We start from the raw sequence: 14926 nt of genomic DNA, 5'->3' as shown, positions 1-14926 counted from the left end.
AATTTATTGTTGAAAACCTGAAATTTAAAAAACTTAGAAAAAAAACTTTTTTGTAGACAAAATCACAAGAAAACCTGAATTTTGAAGATTTTACATGTTAAGTAAAAAAATTCCAAATTGACTGAAAAAACATATCATAATTATTACATTTGATGTAATCTATATTTTTAATTTATAAAGCTTTTTCTAATTCAATTTTATTTTTCTTAAATTATTTAAATTTCAAGTTCAACCATGATTCCAGTTTAAACTGCCATCCTGTAGATATCTTTTAAGATTTATTTCTTTTCATCAAAAAACTTTCTACACATACATGGCAACTTATTACACTATAAACACTTAAATTTCCATTAAAATTTAGGTTAAATATAGTATACTCATTTTGTTTAATTTTTCTTATTTTTAACTATATTCTAACAAGAAGTTTAACGGCTTTTATTTTTAGTTTATTTTTATTTATATAAAACTATATTGTGAAAATACAAAGGAACAGAATAAAATTTTTGTATGCTCTTTACTGTTTGAGTGTTGAGTGTTTGAATGCTAAAAATCAAAAAATCAGTTAACCAGAACAAAAGTATATCAGGCAATGTTATCATTATTTTGATATAGAGTGGATGTTAAGACCTAGTTACTGAATTTAAGACCTTTATCAATTAATAAAAACTGCATGCAAATTTTTAGTCTGTTGTTTTTGTTGAGTTATTTAGTGTAATATTAGTTCTAAATTAAGTTTAATTTCTAATGCCATAACTAATAAATTACTTTTCAGAACGGGTTTGTATAAAATAAATAAAAAAAGGCTAGTTTAATAAAAAAATGAAGTTCATGCACTGTTTTTGAACTAGACTTAACAGTGAGAAAAAATACGTGTGAGCAAGCTTTAATATTATTTATATAACTTATTTCTAATATATACGAACTATTATTACTTTGATTAAATTTTTATCAAACTCATTTAGATTTAAGTAACACTTTATTATCTCAATTATTAAATACTTATATATTGTAGCTTAAACAAAGTTTCATCTTATCAGGATAATTTTTATCACTAAAACTAACTTGTACTATTTTGGCCCAAAATTGAGCATTAAATTACTCTAAAGTTCCTTTGAAAACATAGGTTATTTCATTAGGAACTAAATAAATATTCAGAGTAATTTAATTGTCAGCATCAGTAGACTTAAGTTGTGGCAGAAGAAGGGTCAAGTCAAATGGTCCAGATTTTTAGATAAATATAAATAAATACTTTATGTTATCAGATTGTTCATTTTTTGTATTTAAACTTCTAGTAATTTTTTTTTTTTAATCTACATTAATTCTAACAAAATGCTTCACGTAGTAAAAGAACTTCTTAAGCAAACACAGTAGACTATAGTTTCTGAAAATATGATACAAAATAAAAACATAGTTCTTATAATTAATTTGTTCAAAATCAATCTTTTCTTAGTAAGTATAAAATAAAATTTTAATAAAATACTTTAGTTTTATAAGATTACAAAACAGCCATAAAAGTGTAGAAAATAGTCCTTTATTCAGGGAAATCCTTTGAACATCAGCAACATTAAAAAACTGTTATTTTCAAAATGTCAACTAAATCACGGACTACTAAGCCTTTTCTTTATATATATAGTGTACTTATAAAGTCCTAATAAATCGCAAAAAGTAGGTGATAGTGTTTACATCAAAGTAGAATACAAAGGGTATTGTCTCTAATAACTTGAGTAAATCAAAATATTACCAAACTATATGCCAAAATCATAAAATAATGGCAGAGTATAAGCCAAAAAGTCAAAGAGAATCAGTGAGAAAATTAGTCAACAAAATAACACCAAAATCATTAAAACTTAGCAGAAGACAAATTTAAAATAGAACTGACTTAATTTAGTCTTTAAAGTAAAAGTAGATCTGACAAAAAATGAGTATTAATAGTTCACAAATAAAAATGAACAACTTTAGGTGATTGTGAGTCATGATACATTTCTTTCAATTTGTCAAATTATAGGCTTTGACCTTATATTTATTTGTGCAATATTAGACAAGATTTTTAGTTGTTTTGAGTATAACATTCTATGTAACTACATATAACTTAGTTATCTTTTGTTAAATTGTGAATTGTACTTTTATTTTTATTAAGGTTTATTAACTTTTTATTTTTATGCTATGTCTGTAAAATACTTCGACAAATATGTAGTTAAATTACTTTGCAGAATATCAAAAAAAAAAAGTTACTTAAGATATAAAAATGGATACAATTCAAGAATTAGCAAAAAACTTACCTGATTGCAATGCGTCAAAAATTGATGACGATTTTTTTGAAAAACTTGGTTTTAAAGAAGAAGGTTAGTAACTAGTTAAATATTTGTAGCGAAGATTTGGGATCACATTTTTAATTTTTTGCTAATTATTTATAGATTAGAATTTCAAATCAAACTATTTTATTACTTTAAAAGTACCCCTCTTTTTTAATTTTGTGTGAGGAGTCTTCGTAAAAATTCATATATAACAGCTTAAATATGACTTATGCAGCCCAAGCAGTTTATTTAATTACAACTTAAAGGTTTTTATTGTATTCTTTTGTTTTTTAAAAAACTAATCAGCTTATACTTGACATCTAAGCGCTATTTTTAATCATCTTTTTTATAACTATCTTTATAACATTATCAGCAACTATTGTTGTATTTTACTTTTAACAAATCTTATTGTGAACTCACTTGAAAAAAATTATTTGCAGACATTCGATACATGAAAAAGGAGGTTAAAGACTTTTTTGATAAATGGGACTATCAAAAGAGAAAATTGACAATTCCAATAGTCGATCATCATGTAGAAAAAATAAAGTATGAACTGATAAATGTTTACCAGGTAAAAGTTAAGATGTTACAGAAGCATTTAATGAGTTATTGCTACAATTACAAAAGCAAATTTCTTTCACCTGGTATAAGTCTAAACCAAATGATGGCTGATCATAAAGACTATATTAAAAATAGAAAACGAGCTTGAGTCATTGCAATAACAAAAGATAATAAGGTGTTAGTAGTTCAAGCCTTTAAAAAGGTATGGTTTCCGAAAGGCAAAGAAAACTATTATGATGCTGATTTAAAAGAGACAGCTGTGAGAGAGACGAAAGAAGAGTCAAGTAAGAAACTTTTTATTTTAATATTTAATTTCCTTTTTGTACAACACAGCATTTTTATTAATATATAATGAATATTACTATCGAAAAGATTAACATATTATAGTAATAAATAAACATTATTAATACACAGATAAGTAATTTGATATTTTCTAATGCTTTTAGACTTAAAATTGTATCGGTTTAGTTAACTAAAGCGTATTTTAACATCTAAAGTTGTATTTTGTACTCAATTAAACGGTTCTTTAATTGTGTTTTATCAAAATTAAAACAATTTTTAAGCCTGGTTTATACTGTTAGTTTGAATCTGATCAAATGATATGATATTAATTTATTTTGGTTGATAAAAATTAAAAAAAAAAATTATTAATTTATTCATCTATTAGTTTAGTTAATTTTAAAGTTTTATAATGTGTACTAATGTTTTCCTAAGCTGGTATGAACTTATAGAGAATCAAAGGCTTACATTGCGCTCACAAACTTAAAATTAAAAACTAGTGATAATTTAGAAATAGTTTATTCTTTTAAACTTATAAGAATTTCATTAGTTAATAATGTTTTTTTCTGTAACAACTTTTGCTTTACAAAAGTACAAATAATAATATTTCAAAGGTTTGTTCTTTAGTTTAAAAAAGAAAAAATGTGAAATTTTTTTTTCCTTATTTGAACAAAAACTATTAATATTTATTGTGTAACAGTTTTCGGTTAATTAAACAAAATAGAGTTTTGTGAACAATTTTTAATATCTTCACAATTTTAAAAGCAATTAACAAACAGGTTTGACTCTAACTAGCTTACAAAAATATGGTTGTAAGAATTCGATTACCATTAAAGTAAAAAAAGAAGATAGGGAGTACGACGTTAAATTTTACATAATTAAAAACGTGGACGAAAGTCAAATTAATCTTGACCACACTGTTCCCCATGATGTTCCCGTTGGAAGACTTGTTGCATAAAAAAAGGATAACGGTTAAAGACAGAAAGAATCAAAACTTACCTAAAAGTTTAAATGTACCTTACCAAACAAAAACAGTTATTTGGAAGTATTATAATGAAAAACCTTAATTTCGCCCCAACTTCTATAAGAACCGACAATTCGGCTAAATTCGAAATACAAAATTGTGTTTTACTTTATTTTTAGTGTCGCTTAATAAATGACAAAAGCTTTAAAAATACATTAGCATGGAAGTAAGTTAATATTCACTTGAATAAAAATGTACTAAATGCAAAATCTTCAAAAATTTAACTTAAGATATATATACTATTTACAAAAATGTATAACAAGTTTTGATTGGGTCTAAAATAGTGTTCACTATTTTAAAATTATTAGGATTTTCACAGATATTGTTTTTTATTTTCCAAAATCAATTCATATAAAAAGTTTTTTTTTCTTACGTTAAGTTTTTAGCCGAAGATCGGCAGACCTTTACTAGTCGTAAGGTATTGCTTGCAGGTCACCATGTACAGTACAAAGTGGCATAACTTCTTAAAAATAATTTTACTAGTTATGTTATTAGAAACGCCAAAAATTACTTTTTATATTATAAAATGTTTAACTAAAAAAATCATTCAAGGCTGCACGTTTTTGTTTAAATAAAGCAGTAACTATCACACAACTTCATTAAGTTACAATATACTAAATAAAACAAATTTGTCTCCAGTTCTTAAAGATTAAGTTCAAGTTTTTTTTGTTAGTTTTTAACCAGTTGTGGTAGTGTATTCAAACACGTTGATTCTTTAAATGTGTCTCTAAATTTCTAACCTGCAACTTGACTATAGTTTTAACTGTTTCTCAACTCTATGCCGGGTTAATCGATAAGAAATTTTTAATTTTTGTAAAAAAATAACTTAATCTATCACCATTATAGTGTAACTAATTTCGATCATTCTGGTAAGAACATTATTAGAATGCTAATATAGCAGTTGTAATCATATTAAAATATTTTACAATTTATAGATAATTTTGTTAAAAACTTAACTATTGGTTGATTAAGTGTAGTATAATAAATTAAGATTATTAGAAAAAAATTCTATTTTTTAAATTAATGGTAGTTTCACAATTCATTAAGTTCAATAACAAGTTTATAAAAAAAAATGATATTTATAAGGTACGCACACCGTGATACTAGAATAAGTGCATGCCTTCTTGGTAAAATAATAACAGTATTGTTAAATGAAGAATATAATGTTTTAATTAATTAACGTAATGTAATATCCTGCATTAACTAAAGCCTAATATTTTTAAAGTAGCTGTATATTTTGAAAATAGTTGTGTTTTATTCAAATCAGTTTTTTTCAATTACAATTTTTTTAATATAATTTACTTTTTTTAGATAAGATTTTATAATTTCTATTGTAAATAATAAATGATGCTTTTTTTTGTAAGAATTTATTCTTATCATACCTTATTAATGTCCCTATTATGATAGATTTACAACAGAGGAAGCGAGTAATGTTTTTATGGAAACTTGTATGTTTTAAAAAAAAATCAGCTTCTTATTTATTTCAAAACTCGTTTTTTAATTATTTTACTTGAACTAATACAATTTGTAGTAGTTTGTTTGTAGTTACCCAAACTTTGTTAACGATTACTTATACATACATATATACATATTAGGGTGCTTATTTTCAAAGCAGTTTTTGATTTTCCAGCTAGAAAAAATTATATATTACGGAATTAACATAAAAAACTCTTTACTAACTTTTAGATCAGGGGTCGGCAAACTGCGGCCCGCGGGACAATTGCGGCCCTTTAAGGGTAAATCTTTCGCCCACGAGCACTTTTTTTTTTAATGGAATGCGGCACACGAAAGAAAATTCTGCGGCCCGCGAGCACGTAAATGTGGCCAGATGAGCAAAATATATTCTAAATTTATTTTGTTGTGTTAAAAATGCTGAAGTTTGATTAAATTTAACTAGTTTCATATAAAGTCCCTGTTTAACATTTTAAAACAATTAAAAGGCATCACTGCTTGGGTTAAAAACGTAAAAAAGACAGATTAGTATTCGAGCTGTGTTTTATTTTATCAGTTTTATAATAAATTTGTTCGTACAATAATTGATTATGATCTGGAAAAATAGTCTTAAAAGTACTTAAACTCAGTAAGTTATTTATATTACCATATTACATAAATTAACATAATTCAAATGTTTTCAATAGTGTACAAAAGTAATGCACAGTAGTTAACAAAAATTTCATTTAATTACAGTTTATATATTTTGTTTAATATGTTAGTTATACCTGAGATACTTTATCACTATATAAAAGTGTAAATAAAAACATTATAAATAGCATAATAAAAAGAAACAATGTTTAATTATTTAGATTTTAACACATTTTAAATGTTGTATAAGTTTCTGTGCTTTTTAAATGATTGAAGAATTTAAAGTTTAATTTAACTTTATCATTTGTTTTCCGATTTTTATGATTATAAGGTCTTTGAGAATAGAATAGTTATTTGAAATAGAAACGAAAACGTTAAATATTTTATAAGTATTTCTAGAAAGTTGAACTTTAGTTTTTAAAATATTTAAACAAACTAAACTCTATTTGTTGGATCCCTGAATTTTCACAATAACTGTGCGAGCGGGGCGCAATCTAGTGGTGTTTAAATTTTGTCGTCAATCATAAAAGTTTAATTACTATGTTTTATTTAGCTACCAAGTAAGAATTAGCTAAAAATTAGTATAAGCTATCAAGTAAGAGATAGCGACTAGTTATAAGTAGTGATGTACCGGACTCACTATCCGGTTCCGGATCCGGCCGGATATTGCCAGTTTTGTCTGATATCCGGATCAGGCCGGATCTTGATATGAAAAAATATTCGGATGCTGTTCCGGCCAGATCTCGATTTAATAAAAATTTTGGATCCGGGTCTAACTCCTACTTGGTAGCTCATTATTACTTGGTAGATAACTCCTACTTTGTACCTAATTATGTTTGGTAAAAAATTCATACTTGGTAGCTAACTCCTACTTTGTAGCTAACTCTTAGTTCTTAGCTTACTCATACTTAGTAGCTAACTCATACTTGGTAATTAACTCATACTTAGTAAGTAAAATATACTTGATAGCTAACTCCTACTTGGTAGCTTACTCAATCTTAGTTGCTTACGCATACTTAGTAGCAAACACCTAATTTGTAGCTAACTCTTACTTGGTAGCTAACTTCGACATTGTAGTCAACTCCTAGTTATTATCTTAATACTTGGTAGCTAACTCATACTTGGTAGCTAACTCATGCTTGGTAGCAAACTTATACCTAGTAGCTAATTCTTACTTCGTAGATTACTCATAATTATTAAATAACTCCAACTTGGTAGCTAACTCATACTTGGTAGTTTTACTTGAACTACGTCTAAAAACTTTAAAGTTTTAAAACTCAACAAAATTTTAATACCAGTTATTGTCAAAACCAACAAATTTGCTGCTCTATCATTTGCTTAAATTTGCATAGAATAATTAAAAATTGATTCTAAAAATAACTTAAGTTAAACTTTCAAATGAGTGTTAACTGAATTAATTATCCTATATTGCTAAAAGTTTTTAAAAGATTTCAAGAGGTATTTATGGTGCTTGCCTGATAAAAAATTCTATTTACCATAATGGAGCGCTAGAGATTAATACTTTTCAGAATAAATTTCTTAAATTTAAAGAGTTTAGTATTTCTACTTCAGTAGCATTAGAAGGTTGCATAGTCATATTTAACATAGGGTCACCATTTTTAGTCCTCCAGGGTCTGGGGTAGGAACTACCTTTAATTGGGGGAAGTCCCCTTTGTTTGTGCTAAACGCTTTGAGTTTACCTTATTCATTAGGTTTAACTTAGTAATTAATAAGTATATAATAAACTTATTACAAATAAATTCTATAATGAAGTGAGTTTATAAAATATGTGATTTTAATGTGAATGAAAGTAGAATTAATAGTGATAAAGCAGCTATTAAATAGTAAAGTACCGGACATACAATTTCGTATCCGGCCGGACCCGGATCCGGACTTTTTTTCAAATTAGGATCCGGTCGGACCCGGATCCGGACTTTTTTTTCAAATTAGAATCCGGCCGGAATCGGATCCGGACTTTTTTTTCAAATTAGAATCCGGCCGGAACCGGATCCGGACTTTTTTTTTCAAATTAGAATCCGGCCGGAACCGGACCCGGACTTTTTTTCATATCAAGATCCGGCCGGATCCGGATATCAGACAAAATGGCAATATCCGGCCGGATCCGGACCCGGATAGTGAGTCCGGTACATCACTAGTAAAAATATATATTATACTTACCCATTCGATTTCTACTGTTGAATTTATTGACTTTGAAATATCATATTCATCCGTGCCACACGAGAAACAAATGTCTAATAGTTTTGATTCATTTGCACTATAATCCCTAGGTCCTATATTTATATAATAATAGTTAAATTATTTTATAAAAATCTTACATTGTTTAACTTCGCTTACCTCCTTTTTATAAAATATCTTCAGCCATTTGAAGTTTCAAATTATTGTAATCTTCTTTATTAACTTTCGTGAATTCGTCATTTTCTTTTGTAAAGTAGTCAATTGCATACTGAAAATATGCTTTCAATAACTTTTAATGTATGCTCAACTCTTTTGTAAACTTTGTGAAACTTAGTATATTCTTAAATATTTATAAACAATAAATACCTTAATTACGTTTAAAGAAGATTCTTCATCATTTTTCAGACTGTGACACTTGTACCGTTTTTCTTTGATTCCTCTCTTCTCAGAAAACTTACAAATCTTGGTTTCTTTTTTTTTTCTAGTTGATTCGTCATCTTCGTTTCCAAGTAAATCAATTCTTTTTTTAATTTGTTCACAATCTAAATATTATAATAAACGTAGTAAAATATACATTAATAGTTTAGTAAAAGAAACATACAAATAATTTAAAGTTTGTTTTTTGTCCTTAAAAACCGAAACAATACTATCTGATCTTTTCATCTTTGTATTTACTTTGATGAGCCCCTTTTAACTCATCATAAATCTTTGTAAAAGACCGCCTTCATTAATTTCAACATCTAAAAGCATAATTAATGTTGTATGACGTGTAGTACATAAATAAAATGAAAATGTTAATCAACAAACTAAGAGCCGTTTCGAAATAGTTAATTTATACAAGATAAATAAAATTAAAATAATTAACATTGCAAAAATAATATTATTGTTGCTAACCTTTCGGTAACTTTATTCTTAATATTGTCTTAATAACTTGGTCATGCAATACTTTTCCTGGTGTTAAAGCTTTGTACTGGTTGTGATTTATACTTAAAGTTGTCGTTTCATCTTTTATCAAAGGAATATTTTCGAGAACACTTACCAGAACCTGGCTTTCTTTAGCTTGCATAAATTTTTTTACCTATGCATAATAGTGGATTACTTAGTTTATTAAAATTACAAATTTATTACTGTACCAAACCTTTTCTTTGTAGTATGAGGGCTTGTAGTGTTGCATTTCAGAGACTTTCTTTGTTCTATAAAGTGAAGCATGTTCATAAAAATAAAAAGTAAACAATATAAAAAAACAATTGGTAGTTAAATTTCTCACTTTGAATATATGTTGATAGTATCCACTTGTTTGATTATTCCCTCTTTTTTTCTTGCTTGGTTGGGTGTTCCATTCATCGTCAAAATTGTATTCGTTTTTCCTTTTTCTGGGCATTTTTAACACTCTGGTCATATTGATTCCTTGGTTCTCCATAAAAGTTTCTTGGTTTTTTTTTTAAATGTTATATAAGGCTTTCATAAACTTTCTTTAAATTTATGAAAAACTACCTGTAAATTGGTCTAATTCTTTTCAAGTAACTGTGATAACTCCATCTTGTATTAACATCACCATCATAATCCTCTTCGTTGTCTTCCCTTCGATATTTCTTTCTGTCCATATTTCTGTGTTTCAATGAGGAAAATCAAGACTCCACGGGCTTTAAGGTATATTCGTAATAAAATTATTAAACTATTATAATTAATCACCTTTAAAAACAAACAACTGTAAATTACTTTTGTAAACCTTTTAATTCCTTAAATTGGAAACTATCTAAGTTTGTAAAATAACATACCTGATTGTTAAACTTAACTTGCGATTTTACCAAATACAGAATGACTGCTGTCCATAGGTGAATATTAGAGGCTCAAGTACGCAAAAAATATTTTATAAACCTCGGGAAATAAATTGGATTGGATTCTCCTGCCTCATGAACCATTTCTCTACAAACTTGTAAGACAACTTCCTGAGTTTTATGTTATATAAGAGATGGAATAAAAAGTACATACTTAATTTGTAAACATGTACCTTGAAATCTTTTAAAAAAGGTGATTTTTCGTTTTAAATCTCATCGCAGATGTTAACTTTACTTAGAAACTTTGTAGCTTGATCCTTTTTAAAGGCCTCATCAACCATATCAGCACTGCAAATTAAATACATAAAAATTCTAATATTCACAACTACAAAATTTTTGTTACCTCATTCCACATATTTCAGTAGTAAACTTATTACTTTCTTCAACTCCTTTTGTCCTTGCTGTAAATAAAAGGTTTGTATAAAAGTATATAAAGTAACAAAATCTTTTTAATTTATAAAAAAAAATACGAAATGATAGTTTTAAAATTAAATAAAAAATTTAATGCTTAGTATTACTTATATATCAAAATTTTTGTAGTTGTTTGTGCAAAAAAATAAATTTCTCGTTTTTTGTTTTTGTAAATTAAAATTAATTCCTAAACATTAATTAACTGTAAAATAAACTTTTGTTAGCTTTTATGAACCGAAGTACATTTAGTTAATTTCCGTTTAAAACATATATATAAAGTTTTTTATATGAACAAAAAACTAAAGAAGCTGCGTAGCTGACGTCTAATATAAAAGTGTAAACAAATACGTAAGTACTAATATAAAAAGGTTTACAACATTAACTTATAAAAGCCAGGTAAAAAACCTTTATATTTAATTTAAAGGTTCAATAAATGTTTAAATAATAAAAACTACATAAAAAATTATTTTTAGTTCATATATAATCCAATAATACAAATATAGTCCAATATATAGCATTGTAAATGTTTGTAAATTAAGGAAAAAAATAATTTGAAGTTAATTTAACTAAAATCAAGCATGGACAAACACTTGGAAAACACAAATACAAAGTTTGAAAACGTTAAGTTAAGTATTATTTAAGTAAAAAAGTCTTTTAGGAAATGCTTTTATATTAAAAAGCGACTATGCTAGTTTTATTGTGTAATAATGTAAGTGTTAGTAAGTTTAAAAATAAATAAATTGAAGCCATTAAAATTTAACTAAAATCAAGCATAGACAAACACTTGGAAAACACAAGTACAAAGTTTTAAAACGTTTAGTTGAGTATTTTTTATTTAAGAAGTGTATTAAGAAATGTTTTTCTACCAAAAAGCGACTATGCTAGTTTTATTGTGTAGCATTGTAAGTGTTTGTTATTTGAATAATAAATAAATTGAAGTTAGTTTAACTGAAATCAAGCATAGACAAACACTTGGAAAACACAAATACAAAGTTTGAAAACGTTTAGTTAAGTGTTTTTTATTTAAGAAGTGTTTTAGGAAATGCTTTTATACCAAAAAGCGACTATGCTAGTTTTATTGTGTAATACTTAAAGTTTTTGTAAGTTAAAAACACAATCACGAAGTATAAAAAGTTTTTTTTATTTATTTACAAAGTAAAAAAAATTGTTTTTTTTATTTTTTTTAATTTACGAAGTAAAAGAAAATAATATTTAATTTTCAACTGATTCTGTATTTATCTTTATTATTTCAAAATTGTCCGGTGAGATATTTCGTCCTTTTCAAAATTGTCCAGTTAGTTTTTTGTCCTTCTCAAAATTGTCTAGTTTAGTCTGTTTGAACTCACTGTGTTTTTAGCCGAATATCAAGCTGAAAGTTTTGTCCTGTCGGATTTTGTCCAGCAAAAAAACAACCACCATCAAAAATTCATAGTTATATAGAACAAAATAAAATCTTGTTTTATGTAAAACTATTTTTAATTTTGTTTGTTTTATATAATAGGTTTCAAAATATCTAGTTAAAAATTTTAGAAATAGTAATTTATAACCTTAAAAAGTTTTATGTTCTATTTTTAATTTTAACCCTTATTTTATAATGTATCAAAACTTAATAACATCTTTTTGAATGATAAGTTTTAAATATATGTTGGTTTAGGATTATTTGAAAACGTAGAATAGAGGTAGGAAACGTAAGGCCCCCAAAGCAGGACTCTCTGACCTACTTCTTAAAATTTTTAGACTACTTTTGCAAAACAAAAAAGCTAAAAAAATGTTTAATAATATTTTGAAAAAGTCCCTTCATTTTATTGAAAACTCACTAAACGTTTTATTATTATTTTAATTTAGTTTTTAAACTTATCATTTAAAAAACGCTGGCTACAAAGACTTTTTCTTTAAATGTAGGCATACTAAATAAAAGAATATTGCTCTTCGCCAATATAGAAAAATGTGCATAATATTCTAATCAGCAATGTTTTGATCAAAAGTGTTTATTTTGCTTTAATTTTAAGGTTTTAAGTAACTATGTAAAGAATATTATGTTATTAAGTTTTTATCATCAGAAAGTTAAATTAAGTTTTTCTTTTTTTCTTTTATATACTTCCAAGATAGCTGTTGTTTAGTTTTTGTTTCAGTTAAATCTTTTAACTAAACTAATGGAAATGAATGACAATAAAGCTACAACAACATCAGACAAAGGTATGTTACCTACAAAGTCATTCGCTCCTTCTGTAGAAGCTTCCAGTCCTTCTGGTAAAAAGGCAGAGAGAAAGACACTTGAAAGACAGAGGCTAACTCCATACAGCAGAAAGTTTAACACTTGTGGAAGTTACAACAAAACCTATCTGGTATTTGTGAACAACATACCGTACAGTGTTTCATGGCGTGGTTTGGAGGGCTTGTTCAGAAGCAAGGTTAGTGAAGTTGATTTTGTAGAAATTTTTGCTGACGGTCAAGGTCGTTCCAGGGGTTACGGAGTCGTTAACTTCAATACTTTGTACGGTGCTGAAAAGGCTGTCAATGTTATGCACAAGTATAAAATTAATGGGAGAAGGCTTGAGGTCAGATGCGATTTCAACAGAGACTGGATCGGACGCAAGATCAGCAAAGAAAAAACCCTGTTATTTCTACGAGTACCAAGCAGATTGTCAATGCTCCAAGTAATAGTATTTACAATGCGAGAAATTTTAATCCAAGTCCTCCTATGATAAACAGCACAGTTGATAGTGATCAAGCTAGTGCACAGAAAATGATGAGAAATACTGTGTTTGTTGCTAATATTGGTTCCAATGTAACAAAACAAAATTTGAGAGAAGTGTTTCAGCTTGCCGGTGATGTAGTCAACCTCGAAATGTTGAACAACGAAAACAGTAAGTTATCGAAAAGAATGTGTACTGTCACTTACGCTCAATCGGAAGAAGCCGCTAAAGCAATCTCAATACTAAACGGTGAGATGCTGCACGAACGACCGTTGGTTGTAAAAATGAACATGGAGAAAAGTGCCGGGGAAAATTGCACTTTCAAGTTACCAGCTCGGCTTTCCGGTGTTGCTCCATCTCGAGATAACACTCAAGGGCAATCTGGTTTCGGTTTCAACAACGGCGCATTGAACAACGCAAAGCCATTGAACAAAAACTTTAATCAGCCCCAATCAAACTTTGCTTTTGACCCATATACTGCTGCAGGACTTCCTGCAATCGCCCCAAACCAAGTTGATCGCATTTCTTCACGTCAGAGTGTTGATCAAACAAAAATTTAAACGCTGGAAATTTTAATGAATTTCAGCGTCAACTGTCTCAACAACCAGTGCAGTCTTTAGGCATTAACGACCTAAGTTCCAACACACATCTGATGTTAAATAATCAAGCGAAACCATCTCAACAAGAAAAAGCCAGGGAAAAAGCAGTCCTCGCTGTGGATAGTGACAATTATTCACTTAATGGCTACCATTGCCAAAAACATCATCAGCTGATGCTAAATCGTTTAACACCGCGTCTCCCATTGAAGGTGAAGTTGTTTTGAAATGAGAGGAGGGGTGACAGTGCTTGTGGAGAATATCGCGTACAGCATAAACTACAACCAGCTTCGCGAAACGTTTCACAAATTGAACGGGGGCGTGATCCATGCGGACACTAGTGTTGACGAAAACGGAAACTCCATGGGATTCGGATACGTCAAGTTCGAACAGAAGTGGCAAGCGCTGCAGGCGATATCAGTTTTTAATGGTGCTGTGTGGAAGGGAAGAAAACTTTGTGTACACCTTGAACAAGAACAACTTTTTTAATATATGTAAATATTGTTACATAGGTACTTCTACTATGTTTATTTTTTAGAAAACATTTAGTTTTATGTCCATCTGTAAACAAGAAAAATGTTTTTAAATATGTAAATTTTACCCAATATAGTCGATTTATAAATTTTGTTTGTAAAATGTTAAAAATGATGAAAAGTTTGCATTAATATTATATAATTTTACGATAACCACATCAATGCACTTTACTACGTAGTTCTTTGTGCCTTAAATCTTTATCGTTCATATTTAAAAAAACTACCAAAAGCTAATCTAAATATTAAGTTTAATGATACAGTAAAAATTGCAACTTAGTTTTAATTTATTGGTGTTCAGCAGTTAAAACTTATTTCTAACCTCAAAAACATCTTTTGATACGTTTTAAAACTTTGTATATGTTTTGTGTGTCTTATCGTTTAAGAATAAATATAGTAGTACGCAGTTTTGAGTTTTG

At 27.6% G+C, this 14926-nt stretch overlaps 1 protein-coding gene across 1 annotated transcript; it reads left to right on the top strand.

Annotated features, from left to right (window-relative positions):
• The first annotated feature begins 12844 nt into the window (after positions 1-12844).
• LOC145836338 (uncharacterized) lies at positions 12845-14466 on the top strand. The gene is made up of 4 exons (XM_082944147.1): positions 12845-13329; positions 13365-13893; positions 13968-14189; positions 14266-14466. Exons 1-4 carry the CDS (start codon positions 12845-12847, stop codon positions 14464-14466), a joined length of 1437 nt encoding a protein of 478 aa, XP_082800273.1.
• Positions 14467-14926: the final 460 nt, after the last annotated feature.

This window comes from Thalia democratica, chromosome 5 (genome assembly GCF_965202585.1).
Source record: "Thalia democratica chromosome 5, ktThaDemo2.hap1.1, whole genome shotgun sequence".
NCBI lineage: Eukaryota > Metazoa > Chordata > Thaliacea > Salpida > Salpidae > Thalia > Thalia democratica.
The sequence above is the reverse complement of the archived record's forward strand: the minus strand, read 5'-3'. Positions and strand labels throughout refer to the sequence as shown.